Source organism: Ascaphus truei, chromosome 2 (genome assembly GCF_040206685.1).
Source record: "Ascaphus truei isolate aAscTru1 chromosome 2, aAscTru1.hap1, whole genome shotgun sequence".
In the NCBI taxonomy this organism is placed as follows: domain Eukaryota; kingdom Metazoa; phylum Chordata; class Amphibia; order Anura; family Ascaphidae; genus Ascaphus; species Ascaphus truei.
The window spans coordinates 399,441,937-399,461,854 of record NC_134484.1 but is presented as its reverse complement, the minus strand read 5'-3'; the positions used below and the strand labels follow the sequence as shown (position 1 = coordinate 399,461,854).

At 46.4% G+C, this 19,918-nt stretch overlaps 1 protein-coding gene across 5 annotated transcripts in view; it reads left to right on the top strand.

Moving 5' to 3' along the window:
* Positions 1-19,918, top strand: part of DYNC1I1 (dynein cytoplasmic 1 intermediate chain 1) — a 576,993-nt gene that overhangs the window by 447,196 nt on the left and 109,879 nt on the right. For all 5 annotated transcript variants that reach the window (XM_075587298.1, XM_075587296.1, XM_075587299.1 and 2 more), the window contains one exon: positions 430-574. In XM_075587298.1, the coding sequence (XP_075443413.1) occupies positions 430-574 (145 nt within the window). The remainder of the gene's footprint in view (positions 1-429; positions 575-19,918) is intronic.

Below are 19,918 nucleotides of genomic sequence, written 5' to 3'. Positions count from 1 at the left end.
AGGGAGACAATGTAAGAATAGTGTTTGTAAAGGAGTCAGTCTTGGTACTCAAGGTGGCCTTCTTAATTACTAAAGGTTAAAACACATAGATGGGGGGTTGCACTTTTAACAGTATCTGCAAAATATATTAAATGATTGGGGAAATGACAGTTATAGATAGAAAATAAGGCATCATCCATGTCAATATGAAATGAATGGCATGAAACATTTAGGTTGTAAGACTCCTCAATAAATACTACAGTATAGAAATTGGCAGTCAATGAGAGTGTAAAATTACTTCAAAAGTCACTTGTTTCCAGCACTAGTGCAGCGAATGAACACAGAACATTTTTTCTTCTATCACTCTTTACTACTCAATGTACTTGAAAAGACTAAATACAGCATGTGCCATGGTTGCTTACACACTGCCTTTCTATAATGTTTACACAGCAAAGCTGGCATCAGTGAGGTGTTTGAAGGTCACATGGGGCCTGTAACGGGAATCAACTGTCACAATGCAGTGGGACCTATTGACTTTTCCCATCTGTTCCTTACATCATCCTTTGACTGGACAGTCAAGCTGTGGACCACAAAAGTGAGTACTGTAGGATGGAAACAATAACAACCCATTTGTGCTTTAATGTGCCTTCCCGCAGCTTTGACTAGATTTTAATAGATATGTTACGTTTTGACACAAGCCAGATTTCTTGAAATATTTGGATGTTGATTGCCAGCCAGGAAACCTTAAAAAGTAATAAAACTTTGTATATTTCCCTTTTTGACCAAGGTTCATTTTTCACAAGTCCCAAATAATACATAACGTGTGTTTGAATATTATTATTTGACCACACTCTTAGGAGTGTTACAAGACTCCTGCCCCGAAGTCCATCAGTCGTAACGAAGAAGTCATGCTTTGGCAGACCATGGTTTTGTGCAAATTGCAACACGATATTATTGACAGAGCTTCTTTCAAAGTTGGCGTCGCACATTCTACAAACGAGGCAGTTTTATTTTGAGCTTCTCCAATTCGAAAGCGAGTCAAGAGTTTGAAAAACAAACTTGTATTAGTGAAGATCTTTCTAAGTGTTCAAGAGTAAATATTTGTACAGGTGGAGAAATCAGTTAAGCACCTTTACCCCCACCCTATGTGAGATTGGGTCGCTTTATGTATGTTTCCTGCTGCAGTACATACCTGTTGGTAATCCAGGAGGCTCTGAGTTGCTCTGCGGTGGTATGGGGAGAATCAGGATAGGCTTTCAGGGTTCCTGACTCTCGGTTGGCAGCGCCTCCAGCCAGCGAGGATCCTGAGCTGGCAGGATGGTCCATGCTGACACTCTTCTGTAGCTCAGACAGTAATTCATACTCATGGATGGTTCAACTGATGTTTATTGCTTGGTCTAAGACATGACAGCATACCCATTCCCCTGAAGGTCACTTTAAGGCTTGAGGCCCATCTAAGCTCCCTCCTGGTGCTCCTCCTGTATCCCCTTGTGGGATACATGGTAGTTGTTGTCCACTGCACAGGAGGAGGGAAGAGACACACACTTCTGGGAGAGTGCCAGTAGATACTCTGGGGGTTGGGCTTGTAACCCTGCCACATAACAGGGCAGGTCTGATACTAACAGGCATCATATATTTGCATATGACCCAACCAGTATCCTCCCCAGGCTAACACCCTCAGGTTGTGGCTATGCCCGGCCTTTGATACAACAGGCTGCAACAACAAGCTAGGCCTGCATGAGAGAATCTAACCCCTCACTGTGTCTGAACTTACCAGGACTTTCACTGTGGGGGCAGCCCAACAGAAGAGTAGCAGCCGGAGGCTATGCTACACATGTTTTACATATTGTTGTGATAAAATAATGTGCAACATCTCCTGATATATATATATATATATATATATATTTTTTTTTTTTAATTTTATTATTATTCATGTTGTTACATTTAGCACACAAACATCTTACTGTTTGTATGGTGTGTGTCATCTTCATACATATAAGCGCATTAAGAATGGTTTACATCACTTATGTTGATCGTTTACTGCAAGAAAAACTTGACCGACAATTATGACGCATTTATGGCGCACAAATGTGGTGCATACTTGAAGTTTAATATTACATTCAATTTATATATGTGCACCACAGACCGCAACCAAACCCCACCTCCAACTCCACACTTTGTGGAAGAAGTTGACGTTCCACCCCGCACAACACATAGAACATACAGTACATTGGTGCACGAGAGACGCACTAACTTGATATACTTCTGTGCATCTGTTTTACAACAACATCACGTATAGTGACATTTTTAACATGGACTCATATCTCTAGAAGGACATAAAACATAATTTGGAGATTGTTCAGAGAATGGCTACTAAAACGTGCATTGTCTACACATACAACTTATCTCAAAAGACAAAAAGGCCTCAGTATGCACCGCATGGAGTAGAGAAGGGAGATTAGGGATATGAATGACATTTTCAAAATATAAAGGGTTTCAACAAGGAGGGAAGCATATTTCAGAGAAACAGGAGAGGTAATTCTCTGAAACTGGGGGGGGGGGGCGGGAAGGACATGTATATTTCTATATGTATATATTTATTTTATAGCACCATTTAGGTTACGCAGACCTTTACAATACAATTACAATACAAGGAATATACAGATCGGATAAGTGCATGCACTTAGATTGTGAGTTATTTGGGGAAGAACATCTCTTTCCCTTATGTTGTCATTTACCTGTCACTTTTATCCCTATTGTATGTACTTTACTTACATTGTAGTGTGTGTACTGTACAGTATGTATGTATATCTTTATTTATATAGCGCCATCTATGTACATACACTGGCGACACACTTTATTCGAGCTCGGCTAGTCCCACGAATTCGGGTATACCCGGGTGTATTGAGGTTTGTGACTGTTTTCTGCCCGAGTGCATTGAGGTATTTTCCGGCAGGGATTGAAGCATTTTATTCCCGCTGGCTGCAATACTGCACAGTACATATATATATACTGCATTACAATTCATGAATTTATGCCATCTGGTAGACACGCGAAGCATTGCAGCCTATTAAATCCTAATCATTATCATTTAACAGATCAGCCGCCCATCAGCCAGGCATGAACCCAGGCTGGGAAGGCAAATGCAACGGGGCTTATCAGAGGTGAGGAGCGGCGCATTCCAGGTATCTGCCAGGTACATACCGGGTATTTGCTCGAATAAAGTGTGTCGGTGCAGTAGCGCTTCACGGCAGCAATACACGTGACATAATAATATAACACATAGTGGGATGAGTCACTTGAGACACAAAAGTAACCTTAGGAAAAAGGAGTCCCTGCCTCGAAGAGCTTACAATCTAAGTTACATAGTAGATGAGGTTTAAAAAAGACGTCCGTGGAATTTTGTAAAGTGCAGTGTAAACTATGGCGGCATATAAAGACAATTAGCATACATACATACATATATCATGCATGACAGAAAATCAATGCAATCTAAAGTGGCACTATAGCAAACAACAAAATTAGTGACTTTAGGTGATATTGGTGATGTAATAATAACTGATACTGATAAGTTCTTGGGTTGGTCTGCAGCTCTTAAATCACAGATTTCTTCTTCCGTTTGTGCTAGTAATTATTTGAGTGGATGATGAGGAAGTGACTCCCAAATTCATAAAGCAGAGGGAATAAACCACAACATAGTACAGCTCCCGTTCCGGGAAAACAAATGGCTGCCAACAGTGGGTATGATGTCCTCAGTAGTTCACAAATCCTAAGCGTTTCACCAAGTGACTGGCTTCCTCAAGAATTTGTAAATTGTGTCCCATGTTCATTCTTTTATACCCCACTTGGCAGAGTAGCAAGCCAATCAGATGGCTAATTATCGTAATCAGCGATATACATATCACATGGTGTCTTAGATGGAAATGACTAATTATACATTGGACTGTAAAATACGTAACACAGTTGTACATTACAAATCAAATACTTAGTATACAAAATTAAATTATTACAGCTGACAATCTAAAGATAGCACATATTGTTAGCAATATGTAATATAAAAAATATCTAAAAACATAAATATTGTATGTAATTAATATACTGTATTTAAAACCCTTGAATGGAACTGAAATAGAGAGAGAGCAAAAGACAAGATTCATACACCGGTACTCATATTAAAATATAAAATATATAAAACGATGAATTAACATTTAGCTGATAAAATAATTCAAATCAATATCAACATTGAGTCCAGAAGGAACAAGGGTGCACAATTTAAATATCGAATAGTTTCCTTTTTGGATACAGTAGATGTTGAACTCTATTTCCCCTTCTACAATGAAGAGAAACCCAGTCAATTCCCCTAAAGGTTAACCCCTTAGGGTCAGACTCGTGGAACTTTTTTAAATGTGGGGAAACTTTGTGTGTCTCTAAGTCTATTGAACTGTTCCTAACATTCCAATATTCTAATTCTAAGGGGTCTTATAATTCTGCCCACATACTGGAGCTTACAAGCGAATTCCAAAAGGTTGACTACATCATTTGTTTTGCTGTTCATAAAGGATGAGATGTTATAGCTTTGTCCATATTTTTGAACGTTAAAACAATTAACCTTATGAGTGCCAAACTTAAAAGCTTTACATCTCTGACAACCATGATCATTTTTGGTTTGATGAAACTTCTTACCTCCTTGTCTGTGGCACAGCCATGGGGACCACGTTTGCGCCAAGCTATGCAAACCTCTTCATGGGAGTTTGGGAGGAGGATCGCATATTTAACAACAATCTGTTTGGCATGGGCCTGGTCCTCTGGTGATGCTATATTGATGATGTCATCGTTATAGGGCAAAGTGAGGAAAGCACTCTGTTAAATTTTGTGGAATGAATTATGAATCAGAATGACCTTAACCTTCCCTTCAGCATCATTTATTCTTCTGGAACCAGGATCACATGTAGGATGTGAATTACTCCAGTGGTTTAACTCATCCCCTTTTGAAAGCACACAAAGTCCTTCTATTCTCTTCAACTTTATTGGGGGGGTCAACAGAAATATAAAAGGTATTTTCAGATGGTGGTATATAGTGAGTGAGTGCTTCTTTAGATGAAAGTGCCTTGGTATGGAGGAAGGTAAAAAAGGATGGCCTTGCAGGGGGTGTAATGGAGGGTAGCATGTACTCATAAAGCCAGCTTGAATGAAAAGGAGCACATTTGCCTGTGACAGACAGGAGCAAGCTGGACTAAACCAACCTTCTAGCTAAGAAGATTGGAAGGTTGCCAGGGCAACCAACTAGGGCTGTGTAAGAAGGCAAATGTAACAGAAATGTTGCAGTTTACACAGGCAACTAGCTGCTGGAACAGAAGAAAAACATGCATCTAAACTAGGGAGACAGTTATCATTAAAACTGCAAAGGGAGACAGAAAATGTGTAATTCTGTTCCAGGACATTTATAGTAAGTCAGAAATTCGATTTTTGGATTTGACTGTATGTGGAGGGTGGGGGGGAAATACAATCAAAACATGCTTCAAACTCGTGGACAGTAACAATTATGTAAACAAAAAAAGCTGTCACCTTAACAAATGGCTTGACAATAGTAACTCTGCCAAGTGGGATATAAAAGATGAACATGGGACATAATTCACAAATCCCTGAGGAAGCCAGTTACTTGGCGAAACGCGTAGGATTTGTGTACTACTCCGGACATCATATCCAATGTCGTTGGCCATTTTGTTTTCCCGGATCACCTGGTTTAGCGAGGAGAACCGGAAGTGTACAGGCAGCTCTCTGATGGTAACCATATTCCCCTCTGCTGAAGGCAGCTGGGTGTGCTGTATATAAACGACCCAAAAAGCTTATTTTTAAAAGACCTCTTATGAGTGCAATATAGCACCTGTGTGTCTCTAGTAAACATAGATTTACACTAAAGTGTTGTTCTGATCATCTTTCTGAAGCTATTTGGAACAATCTTCCTGTATTTTTATTTAAAACACTGATTTGTTTATACTGATTCTACTGTGTACTATATACTCACCAAGTGTGAAAAGTATTAGTCACATTCTCTCTGACCTCCTCTATATCACACAGCTGTACTATGTTGTGGTTTATTTCCTCTATTTCATTAACTTGGGAGTCAATGTGCACCTCATCATCCACTCAAAGAATTTCATATATCAAGACATAACTGTAATTTTGGAAGAAAAAAGAACAGAAACAGTATGGGGTAAAATTGAGTGTATTGGTTAGAGTGTGTATACATGTATGTAGCCCTGGTAAGAAATAGGGCTATATATCTATCCTCCTACTGGTGTAAGTCCTTCTAAGGGCAGGCCGCCAGTAGTTATCGTGGGTTTCCCCGCTTCAAGCCCTGCCTTGATTGGTGGAGGAGGGCCCTGACTCTGTGTGGAAGGCAAGAGACACAGGGAGGGGCCTGCTGACACAGGGGTGGGGCTGTCTAAAGTTAGTTGCCTGATCCTGTCAGTGGCAGTAGGTTTTTAGAGGGAGTTCTATCTTGGGAGTGAGAGGAGTGAGTTCTATCTTGGGAGTGAGAGGAGTGAGTTCTGTCCTGGGATCAGAGAGGAGTGTGTTCCAGGAGAGACATGCCTTACAGTTGGAGGAGCTCAGTCCTGCCTGAGTAGAGTTGATAGAACTTTGGTGGACCAATGCCCCTCACCCTGCATAGGGGGTGAGGGAAGAGCTAGCCCCACCCTGAGTGTCTGTACCTTGGGGTGGTGGCGGCGAGCAGTGAGAGCACCAGACAGCCCATCCTGAAGGGGTACAGTCTGGATGAGGAGGAGGAATAGACCACTGTACATGATATGCTGCTGCTGCTGCTGCTGCTGTGAGCTGTTGTGCTAATAAAGAGACTTGTTACTTTTACAAAGAGACTGAGACTGAAATCTCTCGCCTTATTGCGGGGCTTCTCTGGAAGGATTTCACCCTACCCTGATAGGGCTTGCCAGAGATGGAGGCGCTGCACCACTAAAGAATGAAGGCAAGAACCCCAGAAGCCTGTCCCTGTTGTCCCCCATACCATCGCGGGAGACTCAGGCCCTCCTGTTACCAGCAGGTATGCACCACCTACAGACATGTAGCCAGCCCTCATTACACCCTAGGGGTCCGATCTGCGACCGGGGGGGGGGGGTTAGATGGGTTACATTTGGAGGCGAGCTGCTGAGATCCAGAAACAGGACAGGCTTTCAGCGAAGCAGAGCTGGAAGTGTTAGGTACATCTTCCATGCAAGTGCTGTAGAAAGTAGGTCACAGATTCCTATCAGGGGTAGTCAGGGGATCGTGGACTCTCGCACAGTACGCCCTGGGTGCCCTAAGAGGGTGTTGTAAGATGGGTGTGTGGCTATAGCTGTCCTAGTCCCTTGAGCAGATAGTGTGAGGCAACTGGTGGGGTTAGCCTGTTAACTAGTCCAGGGACCATGGCCCAGGGCCCGCACTATGAGTGGCCAAAAGTAGGAGACGCCCGTACTTAGGGAGATGCCCGGTACACTAGCCAGCACCCACATAAAACACACCACAGAGTATGTGCAGGAACCGTCAGCGAGTGCGGTGCACAGAGAAAGAGTTCTGCCTAGCCTGGGGTATGCCATACATCATATCAGTGGGTAAAAGAATCCGAGAGAGCATGCAGAGAGCATTCAGTGAGCAGTCAGAGAACAGTCAGTGTCTAGGAACGAGTTATGCACTAGACACTGAGAATAGTGAGATTATACATTTGGAGGGCTCACCAAAGATGGCGGCCGCCAATACATGTGCTCTGCGGGGCAAGAAGGAGTTAAAAATGGTGACAGCAGCGTCATTCACGGCCCAGCAGCTAGCAGCCGTCCCAAAATGGCAACTCCCGTGAATTCTGGATCGCGAACATGAAGCGTGCAAAGAGACTGTGAGAGAAATGTGGCGAGAGATGTGCAGGGGTTTGGCGCCAAACCCACTTCCCCTGCAGAAGGAGCGGAGTGGCGCGAAAGCCAAAACCCAACCCACCTGTGCAGTGACTGGCCAACAGACACAGCCACGTCACGCTGAGCGAGAGAGTGCCCCTCCTCTTGTTTCCACCAGAGGGAGGGGGCACTGTAAGAGCCAATCAGAATTGCCCTCTCCGGAGAAGGGAGGGACAGGAAGTGAGAGCGAGGAACTTCACTTTCGCCTGACTATCAAAGAGCAAGGAGCCTGGTGCCTATGCGTACACTACCGACACACTTTATTGAAGTGTGGTCGGTACCGCAAGCCGGGAAATCTCCCGGCTTGCTAGTGGCCGCCCCTCGGGGTGACGCGCGGTCACGCGTCATCGGGAGCGTGCGCCCCCTGCACGCGTGTCCAGGGGCTCCCCGAGGGAGCCCTGGTGTCCCGCGATCGCGGGACAGCGGCAGGGGGTTCCGGGGGACCCGGCGGACCCGGCAGCGGTAGGGAGAGCGCCCCGATCGGAGGGCGCTCTTCCGCTGCTTCGGCGCGCGCCCGTCACACTCGGGCGCGCGCCAGGCTACTGCTGCGGCACAGAACGGGCAAATGCTCGAATAAACTGTGCCGCAGCAGTACACTGCAGGACACCCGGACCGGCCCCAAGCATGACAGCACAATGCCCTCAATGTCGCACGTTCTACCTCTGGCCTACCGAGCCATGGCCAATGATCAAGATCCCTCGGGGTGCCTCTCCGGGAACCCTAACGGAGGTGGCGGAGACGGCAGAGAAGGCTGCCCTAGTTCCCTGCTGTGGGAACCAAGGCCCAGCCAACTACAGAACCGAGAGATGTGTTGGCGGAGAAGAGCGCGACCGCAGTGGAGGTACCGGAGCGGGCCTGTTTCGTACCACTACCCACTGGAGGTGCGGCAAGAGAGCGAGGTGACTCCCTAGCGGAGGAACCGGCAAAGGCGTCTTCGGAGGAAGAAGATGGCCTATCATCGGTGGCGATGCGCCTACCGTCGAACCATCCCAGCTGTAACAAAGATGGCGGTCCACTTACCAGAAAGAGGGAGCAGACGAGTCCGGGCACCCACCGGCGGTGAGCGCTGGTGCGGCCTGAGGCCCGTATAAGTCCCACGGCCGTAGTGACTCCCAGTGAGGCGGAGACGGGATCCGAGACGGCTCTGGAGGAACCAAAGATCATCAGCCGGCAGCAGAGCGGTAAGGAGACACCCCCACCCCCGTACTCCTGCCAGGCGAAGACGGAACCTGCAGAGGACAAGAGAGAAAGGCTTGCGGCCTACCTGCCGTCCGCGGACCGGATGATCCACCACCGCCCCTTCCGGTCCGCGACGCACCTCCGGTGCGAGACCACGGAGCAGATGGAGATTCCACGGGCACCAGTGATGATGTCACTTCCGGGTCCGACTGGAAAAGAGGCCCGGGAGCGTTGTTCTCCTTGCGGAGAGCAGCCATGGCAGCTGCACTTGCCACACTAAAAAGCCAAGGTCGTTTAGAGAGGAGCATGAAGCACGCCAGAAAGGGCAAGCAGAAAGATGCCCACTGGTTGCGGCATTGCCCGACTGATAGACACTTTCACAGACATTGCCGCTGCCCCAGTCCCAACTCCTAGCGCCCTTGCCCCAGCCACTGCCCCTGCCCCGTCACGAGTTGAGACACCGGGCCCAAGTGGGGATAAGCGATCTAAAAATCCCAAGTACTCTACAGATTGGAGGGATTGGGAGCTCAGTGACGAAGGGTCTGATGGGGAAATACCTTATGATTGTGTGATTCCTGTACATAATCCTGTACCATTTTCTCGTGTGCCTAGAGGGAGGGCCCGAGGGTCCCATACCAATGCAGAAGCAGGGCCTGTGAGTAAGGTGGTCCATAAAATGAACCCAACCATTTATACCGATGATACCAGAACTAGACGCAGGGGCTCGCACTCTACTGAGGCGGCCACGTCAGGTGTGTCCTCACGAGTGGAATCAGATGCAGGTACCAGTGAAGGGTCATGGTATGAGCACCAAGATAAGTGGTGGGCCCCGCTATTTACAGGATACCACAAGGGTATGGATCGTACGAGGTTCCTGTTAATTAAGAATACCATAGTCGACCATTGGTGGGCTGCAGGTGCCTTTTCTCCCCAGGAGGTGGCAGATGAGTTGGAGTTTCGTTACCAGGAGATTGAGCAGAAGAACATCCTTCCTAAGAGGGCTACCATACTGTATGACGATGTTGCCCCAGAGGAGCCTGAGTTTTTGGTGCTGCCAAGCAGGACGGGTAACCGTAAACTTACCAAACTGAGCAGAGCAGACAGAGCCATAGTGGCCAGGTATAGACAGTCTCATGGCTATGAGTTTCCTTACGTGCCTGAGCCTATAATGCAGGAGATAGAGGAGCAGAGAGATACCTGGCTCCGGGAAGCAGTAATGGAGTACTTACGAACTAGGTTCGGTAAGGCAGGTTATCACAATGAAGAGAAAATCTGTGATGTTATTCGGGCATGGTGCATTGGGAGAAGCATCTACATGCATAGTGTAGTGTATCGGCCGGAGCATGGGTCGGTACAGCCATACTATGTGAAAGTTAAGGATCATAATGGGCTGGAAGTTCGCAAGCCTGACCCGCGCCATTATGATTAGAAGGTTCTCCATGTTGGGAGTTACTGTGTGTATTCTGGTCGCCATCCGGGTGGAATGGTCTGATGTATGAACACTAACCATGAACTGTGTTTGTTTCCCAGGTTGTTCACCTGCAGGATGGAGCTGCTAAAGTTAGGTTCAAGTGGGGACCATTGGATTCCACCTGAGGGAGAGTGTAGACCTGGTAAGAAATAGGGCTATATATCTATCCTCCTACTGGTGTAAGTCCTGCTAAGGGCAAGCCGCCAGTAGTTATCGTGGGTTTCCCCCGCTTCAAGCCCTGCCTTGATTGGTGAAGGTAGGCCCCTGACTCTATGTGGAAGGCAAGAGACACAGGGGAGGGGCCTGCTGACATCATGAGGGGTGGGGCTGTCTAAAGTTAGTTGCCTGATCCTGTCAGTGGCAGTAGGTTTTTAGAGGGAGTTCTATCTTGGGAGTGAGAGGAGTGAGTTCTGTCCTGGGATCAGAGAGGAGTGTGTTCCAGGAGAGACATGCCTTACAGTTGGAGGAGCTCAGTCCTGCCTGAGTAGAGTTGATAGAACTTTGGTGGACCAATGCCCCTCACCCTGCATAGGGGGTGAGGGAAGAGCTAGCCCCACCCTGAGTGTCTGTACCTTGGGTTGGTGGCGGCGAGCAGTGAGAGCCCCAGACAGCCCATCCTGAAGGGGTACAGTCTGGATGAGGAGAAGGAGGAGGAAGAGACCACTGTACATGATTTGCTGCTGCTGCTGCTGCTGTGAGCTGTAGTGCTAATAAAGAGACTTGTTACTTTTACAAAGAGACTGAGACTGAAATCTCTCGCCCTATTGCGGGGCTTCTCTGGAAGGATTTCACCCTACCCTGATAGGGCTTGCCAGAGATGGAGGCGCTGCACCACTAAAGAATGAAGGCAAGAACCCCAGAAGCCTGTCCCTGTTGTCCCCCATACCATCGCGGGAGACTCAGGCCCTCCTGTTACCAGCAGGTATACACCACCTACAGACATGTAGCCAGCCCTCATTACACCCTAGGGGTCCGATCTGCGATCGGGGGCCGAGGGTAGGTGGGTTACATGTATATTGTGGTTTAATGAGTAGTGGTAATCCAAGACTATTTCAATGTATTATTGACCAGGTAAGTTCTCAGATGGGTTTTGAAGTAAGAGAAGGTGCTTGGCAGACCTTGTTAGGGAGGGTAGAGTGCAGCATGTAAGAAGGGTTGTAAACGTGAGCGAGCTGTAGTGATATGGGGTGTAGATAGAAGACAGGTCTGGGCAGAGTGTAGAGAGCGAGTAGGGGTACAGCGATTGATTGATTAAAACCAAGATATCTGAATGCAGAGTTTATTGCAGGGCCTATGGAGACTGATCGAGAGGAGAGGGAGGTTATCCTCAAACTAGCATTTTAACTAGATTAAAGGTTAGAAAGCTGCGAGGCAGGGAGGCCAGTAAGAAGAAGGTTGCAGTAGTCCAGACTGGAGAGCATGAGGGCATGCATTAACAATTTAGTAGTAGAAAAACAGATAAAATGTTGTGCTTTATGTATCAACGGGCAAATTGCAATGCAAAGCTATTATTTTATTGCAACTCGCGCTGAAATATACCTGCGCCAGGCAGCGTCAATATATTAATCTTAGTTGTGCCATTTTCGGTTATGTCTGCGTCCGTCTGCGATGAAATGAGGCATTTATGGAGCAATTGGGAGGAGTTAGGATGGAGTTATATTTACATATTGGCGCAGATCAATCTATTAAAAAATGTGCGGCCTGCGTTACTTTTCATGATGGTTTTCAGCATTGGTTTTCTACGTCACCATAAAGGTGGTGTAAATCTTTTTTTAAGTGCAGCATGGGCCAATTTCTACATCAGCGCACACATGCCTCTTGATACATAGACCTTGTTGTATTTTATCAATGTTACGAAGAAAGAAGCATCAAGACTTCAATAGCATCAAAAGCATTAAAGTGAAAAGAGAACACAAAAGAAGAGTCTAATATGACACCTAAACAAGGCGCTTGGAAATCTGGTGCTTGATTTTGGTGGGATTATGAGCAGGTTAGTGTAAGAGATGTATGCAGAGGTATGCAATGGAGACCGTTTTTAAGGTGAAATTAAAATAAGGCTTTATTGCGCCTGTCCCTTTTAACACAGCAAAACAGATGAAAACAACAAACGCCTATCCCTGTTTAAGGGCTAACTTACTTCCCCAGTCCCTTTCTCCAGGGCTGGAGGGATAATCCCATTACCTCCCTATTCCCCAAAGTCTCAAGAGATACCTTAAAGCAGGTGGCCCTTCATGTCAGTCTCTGGTAGGTTCCTGGGTTCCCTGTGTCCAGGAATATAGGTCTTTGGGTGTCTTGATTTCAGCAGAGCTTTTCTGCTCAAGACTTCTTTCCTCTTGTCAGAACCCTTGTGTACTGAGAAAAATCTCCTTCCTGTTTTTGGGAACAGGTTTTTTCACAGAGCTGTCATTAGGCAGGTCAAGTGGTTGATTGCAGGTGTGCAATTAACCAGCACACTGCTGGATTAGAGGCAAGCTTGTTAACAGGGATAAGACCCTGTTACATACCTCCCCTGTTTGTGGGAAGCTCGGGCTTACCATGGCCAAAGCCTATCCTTCCACTCTCATTCGAGATATCTCTGTGACTTGAATGAGAGTGGATGGAAGAAGAGAATCCTCAGTCCCGCTGGGATTGGAGCCCTTTCTCCAGTTTATTTTTGTCTTCTCCCGAAGGTTTTTGAGATCAGCACTCCTCAGTCGCTCAAGGAGAACTTTTTCCAAGTAAAGTCTTTTTACCGAGAGTGCAGGCATGAGATTTCCCTTGCGTCGGGCGCTCCTCTTTTTGTAGGCAGATTGTATGGCGACAGTTGCAGAGCGTTTGAGAGTAACCCTTTGAGTTTTGTGCTCTTGAAGCTGTCTTTCTACACTCTTTCGACTCCATGGTGTTGCCAGTTCAGCTTCTTTGGGATTGAGTTGCAATTCCACCTCCAGAGAATGTCCCATCTTTTCAGCTTCATCCGCTAAGGATTCTTCTTGTTTTGATTCTGCACGTATACCTTTCTGTTTTGCCTGTTGGCCATCAGAAGGTTTTGCTAGTGCTTGCTTAGGTGGTTTAGACTTTGCAACCTTGTTTTTCAGATGAGCGGTGTTCCTAGCTCTCACTGTACCCTTTTTCCTTTGGGTTTTGTGGCTGTGGGATACAGACGCTTGGTCAGGGTCAATACTTGTCCTTGTAGTACTGTCATCTCATCCGTAAGAAATCCCTGTTTTTTGAGTGCATCTTGCAAGTCCCTTCTTAGGGAATTTATCTGCGCACTTTGTTTTCTCTGAGTTTGTATCAGTGTCTCCTTCATATTCTGGAGCTCTGTAATTTTTGTCGTCAAGGTTGCCGCTGCGTCTGTTTTCTCCTTTGTGTACTGACTCAAGGAACAGACTCTCTGTCTCTCCAGCTCTTGCTCCAGTTTCTGGGCCTTCTCCCGCTCCCTCTCATACAGAGTCACCTGGTATCGAAGTTCCGCCTCCAACGATGCTCTGGTGACATGCAGCGTGGCCTTTAGCTCCTCATACTGCTCTGTGGGGACGCACTGGGTATTCAGACGGTCCTGCAGCGCTTGTACCTCTTTAGCAGCCTGCAGATTTTCTTCCTGCAGAGTTTGCTGCTTCTCCTCGGTATTCTGGAGGTGTGTATGCAGACCTTGTAGTTGGTTCTGCAGTCGGTGCTCTGCTTCAACCTTTTCACCTTCCAGAAGTTTCTTTATTTTTTCCAACTCGTGGAGCTTTTCATTCTTTCCATTGACGTGGTCTGTCAACTCAGAATTTTCTTTTTTTAGTCTTAAATGTTCTCTTTTTTCAGTCTCTGTAATATTCAGGGCCTCCTTGTAGTCCGCCTTCCATTTTCGCACCTCTGCTTGGAAACTGACTGTCTCCTGGCGTGAGACTTCCGTCTCTAGGTTGAGGGTCTGAAGCTCCTTCTTAGAGACTTTGAGATCTATATTAAGATTGACAATAGTTTTTTTTTAATTTTCCAGCTCCTCAGCGACACTGTGAAGTTCCTTTTTGGAGACTTACAGTTTTGTGTGGCAGCTGCCGATCTCGTGGTGTGAGGCATCCAGTGCTGAACCTCCTTCTGGGATACTTCCACCTCTGTCCGGACACTGTTGACCTCTTGTTGTGAGGCATTCAGTTCTAGGCAAAGACTGTGAACCTCTTGCTGAAAGACTGTAATCTCCTTCAGTGCCTCTTCATACTTCCGCTTCAGCTTAGCCATCATTTTATCGGATTGGCTCTGCTTTTCCACCATGGTAGCATTAGTAATGTGTGCAGCATCTATCTCAGACTTGAGATCGTCCAATTCTGTTCCAGATTCAGAGTACATTGCGAGAACAGTCTTCTGTAGCTCAGCATTATCTTCCCTCTCAAGTTTCAATTGTTCCCGGAGCAGATCACAGTCACGCCTGGCAATTTTCAGGGCTGGTCAAGGGATCGCCACTCATTGGTTCTGGCTCCACTTCCCTGGTATGGTTGGTTGAGGGTTTCTCACTATTAGCACTATTAGAACCTTCTTTGGGGTACACGACTTCTGCCTTGGGCCCTTTGGATATTCGGTCATCCGCGGGACGAATTCTCCATTTTCTCTAGGCTGCAGGGCATCTCTGACCCCCTTTCTCTCAGCGGGATCTGCAGATGTGTCTGTTCCTTCCACTGTAAGTGAAGAACCGCTTTTCTTTTTCCGTCTTTTTGTTTTGGATGACTCTGTCCCATCAGGGATACTAGGGTCTCCATCTTTATTTGAAACTTCAGCAGCTTCATTGTATACGCCAGGCTTTTCTTGCAGTTGCGTTAGCTGACAGAAATATTCAGTGATCTGCTGCTCCCGCTCTTTCTCCTGACGATCATATTCGTCATCATAGAGAGAGGTCTTTTCGGTTTGTACCGAGTTCAGGCACCCCCACCATTCTTGGGGTGTTTTGTGGGTGTGACTCGGTTTGGGTTCCCCATTAGAGATGTCTTCCTCCTCATCGGACTGGAAGGTCCACTCTTCTGTGGGGTAGGGTTCATTACAGGAACGCCGCATCTGGTCCTCCATTTTGGGGCTACAAGGTGTATTTTTCTTCCTGACCTCAGGAGGCGCTATTGCAGCTGTTGCCACTGTTTTTGCTAGAACCCAAAATTGTGGCAGTCCTACAGATGGGCATATTTTGCTTGTAGAGGTCGTAGCTCTCACAGGCATCTCTGTAGACTTTTTCTTTCCTTTGGTAAGTTTTAAAACATCAGGAGTACTGTGCATGCATTCACTCTCATCGTCTGAATAAGGCCTGAAGGGACACTGCTTCGTGTGGTGGGGTTCTTTACACCAGGAACACATTTTCTTCCCTGTATTTGACTTCAGCTGGGCGGCCATTTTAAATTCCCAGAATCAGTACTTTGCGTCGGTCACCGTCTGTAAAAGTTTCCCTGCTTCAGCACAGTCTTGCATCAATATTCACACTTTTCTGCATATACTCCATTCACAGCTGGTAGTCCTATGCGGTGTGGCAGCCTTTACTTACAGAATCAGTACCGCTCGTGGGTGACTGTCTGTATTCACAATAAACAAAGCCTAGCTCCCCTGGAACGCTAACTCACTTCTTGAACCCTGACCACGGCTGGAAGGCAAAGCCCCTTTTTCAACAACCATATTACACATTATTGTGATAGGCAAGTAAGGTTTACCTGCTTCAGCAGTCTCTCTCTCTCTCTCCTCTTGGGATTGGGGAAAAGAGTCCATCTGTGGTCTTGTGGCTTTCTTCAGTGCAGTGTAGATTTCCTGCCTGGATGTGTATCCCTTTAATTCTGGTCTCTGCTGCAGGTGAATCTTTCGTTTTGTTGCTCAGACTGTTTGCAGGAACTATGCAGGCAAAAGCACAAAAAAATTCACAGGCAATCTCCGGGGCCCCTTTGAACTTCAAGGGCCACCTCTCATCCCAACCTCTGACACCATATGTAAGAGATGTGTGCAGAGGTATGCAATAGAGACCGTTTTTAAGGTGAAATTAAGATAAGGCTTTATTGCGCCTGTCCCTTTTAACACAGCAAAACAGATGAAAACAACAAACGCCTATCCCTGTTTAAGGGCTAACTTACTTCCCCAGTCCCTTTCTCCAGGGCTGGAGGGATAATCCCATTACCACCCTCTTCCCCAAAGTCTCAAGAGATACCTTAAAGCAGGTGGCCCTTCATGTCAGTCTCTGGTAGGTTCCTGGGTTCCCTGTGTCCAGGAATATAGGTCTTTGGGTGTCTTGATTTCAGCAGAGCCTTTCTGCTCAAGACCTCTTTCCTCTTGTTAGAACCCTTGTGTACTGAGGAAAATCTCCTTCCTGTTTTTGGGAACAGGCTTTTTCACAGAGCCGTCATTAGGCAGGTCAAGTGGTTGATTGCAGGTTTGCAATTAACCAGCACACTGCTGGATTAGAGGCAAGCCTGTTAACAGGGATAAGACCCTGTTACAGTTAGTCTTTGATATATTGATTCTGAGGTATCTGGCCGCCATCCAGGATGAGATTGCCATGCCACAGTTGGAGACCTGGGACAGTACTGCATTGCAGATGAGAGACTAAATGTGGGTAGATGCAGTTATGTGTCATTGTAACGCGTAGCTCACCACAAATCAAGCGCGACCACGGTGCTAAGGTAGGGAATTGATTAACGCCAACTCACAGCCATGCGGGCACGCCTAGGATGTAGATTGGTCGTGCAAGCCAGGTCAGGATTAGAGATGTGAGAATAGTTGAAGGTACTTGCTAGGTCAGGAGTGGAGAGTAGCAGATCGTCGGGATACATAGCCAGGTTCAGGATAGGAGAGTAGCGGATCGTCGGGATACATAGCCAGGTTCAGGATAGGAGAGTATCGGATCGTTGGAGTACTTAGCCAAGGTCAGGACTGGAGACTGAAGAATGGTCATTCGTAGCCGGATCTGAGAGGCGAGGTGCGGAATCCAAATAGAGAAGCAGGGCCAGGCAACAAGAGGTTAACATGCACGGCAGGGCAAGGCAAGGTCACAGGACAAGAATGCAGCAAGGCACTACGTCACACTAGATTATGCTCAGCAATGAGAGTCAGAAGCAGGAAGTTATATGTAGGAAGACCCTCCAATAGAAAGCAAGGAAGTGAAATCCAATAGGCTGCTGGTGCACACAGGTGTGCCTATGATGCAGCCTGATCAGGAATGGAGGCGGGACCTATTGCGCGCCAACCCGCGCGCGTCACAGAGGTAAGGGGGCGGGCCTAGAACGCGCGTCACTCCGACGCCGGTCCTGTCCATAATGAGAGCGGGCCGAAGCTTGGAACGCGCGTCAGCGGGGAGGCTGAACGAGCGCACCCGTCGTGCGCTGGAGCGGGGGGCGGAGTCAGAACCCGCGGGCGGAGAGTTAGACCGCGCAAGATCCGCACGCGCGTAACTGGGCCACAAGATTGCGCATCCTGGATGTCCGTCGCGGGAGGGTCTTTAAGGTGAGGAGACGTCTACGGTCGCCAGGATGGCGATTCCTCACAGTCATCTACATATCAAAATTAAGTAGTAAGGTCCCCAAGGGAGAGTGCATAGAGAGAAAAGAGGTGATGTCCCAGAATCAAGCCTTGAGGTACACCAACAGATACTGTAGATCAACAGTTGAAGAAAAGGTGTTAGCAATAGATACACTAAAGGAACAATGAGAAAGGTAGGAATAAAGTGAGAAGAGGGCTTTGTCCAACACCAGTGGAGTGGAGAATGGGAAGGAGATGTCAGTTGTCAACAGTATCAAAGGCTACAGACAGGTCAGGTACAATCAGAAGGGAGTAATGTCCTTGGGATATAGCAATGTGGAGGTAATCTGCTACTTTAGTGATTGCTGTTTCAATAGAGTAAGCAGTGGGAAAACCTGATTGAAAGGTGTGTAAAGAGCATAGGAGATGAGGAAATAAAGCATGTGGGAAGATGCAAACCATTCCTGAAGTTTAGAGACAAAAGGCAGGAGAGGGACAGGGCAATAGTTAGACGAGTTACTGGGATCAAAAGGGAGTTCTTGAGAATCAGTCTCACAGCAGCATGTTTTAAGGGGGAGGAAAGATACCACAGGAGAGGGAAGAGTTGACAATGTGAGTGAGTGCAGGGATCAGAATGGCAGACTTAGGGGAAATGTGAAGAAGTCCTTATTCAACAATGGTGGCTGGGGTAATACAGTAAGGGAATACAAAAATCTTGGGATAGACATAAGGCTATCCTAAATATGAAAGAACGTCAATTATCAAACAGGGTCTAAGGTTTCGCAACAGGCAGTAAAATGGCCAGATTAGGTGGGCTAAGTGTTTTTGTCCCTTCAAATTCTATCTTTCTATTTTTTGAAGTAGGTAAGCAGAGTTTAATGTTCAAGTCCATTATTCCCCAACAGTAACAATGTTGCCATTTATATATATGTGCATTTACATTAAATCTACATGCAATAAAATAGCTGGAAATAAAAAAATAAATGTCAAGTTTCTAGGAGCTAAGATAGTTTTTTCTCAGTAGGTATTACATTATAGTCACTAACAGCTTCCTGTTTGCCTAAACTAGTGTTTCTTATCCTGGGGACTGATGCCCCTTGGAGGGATATGGGACTTACACGATGGGCTGATAGTTACACACACACTGGGAGATACAAAAAGAGGCAACGGACAGGGAGGACATTGAGTCACAGACAGAATGAGGGGTAAGAAATTGTGGCATATCAAGCATCCCAATAGCCTGCTCTCATGGCTATTGTCCCACACTCGGTTACTCCTACCAACCATAGTGACCAAGCACTGCCATCTAAAGCACTTATTCCCTCACCTGCTGTCTCTGTAAATTTTCCAACATACCACTTAGATTGTAAGCTCTTCGGGGCAGGGATTTCCTTTCCTATTGTCTGATTTTGCTGCACTTATTGTATGATTATAATTTCCTGTACTGTATTATTAGTGAAGCGCTGAGTACACTTTTAGCGCTATATAAATAAAGATATACTGTACATACATAAATATGAATCCTTATTCTTTTAAATGGGATTTTTGGTGACCCAACCCCCAAATCTTGCGCATTTTTCTTTATGCACCAAATGTATAAAGGGGTACCCGATGATATTTGTGTTTTGGGAGCCAAGTCACACAAACCTATACACACACACAGACCTATACACACACACACACCTATACACTCCAATAACATCCGAGTCCCTTCTCGCCTAAAACGTTATGATAAGATAGTTTTTTCTTACATAGTACTGACAATGTATCTAGTGATGTACATACAATTTTGCAGGCACATCAAGTCCCTGACCCCAAGAGTTTGCCATATACATTTTGGGGGTAAGATAAAGTGACTTGCCAAGGTAACGTGGGGAGCTAACAATTCAGGGGATTCAGACTTACCATA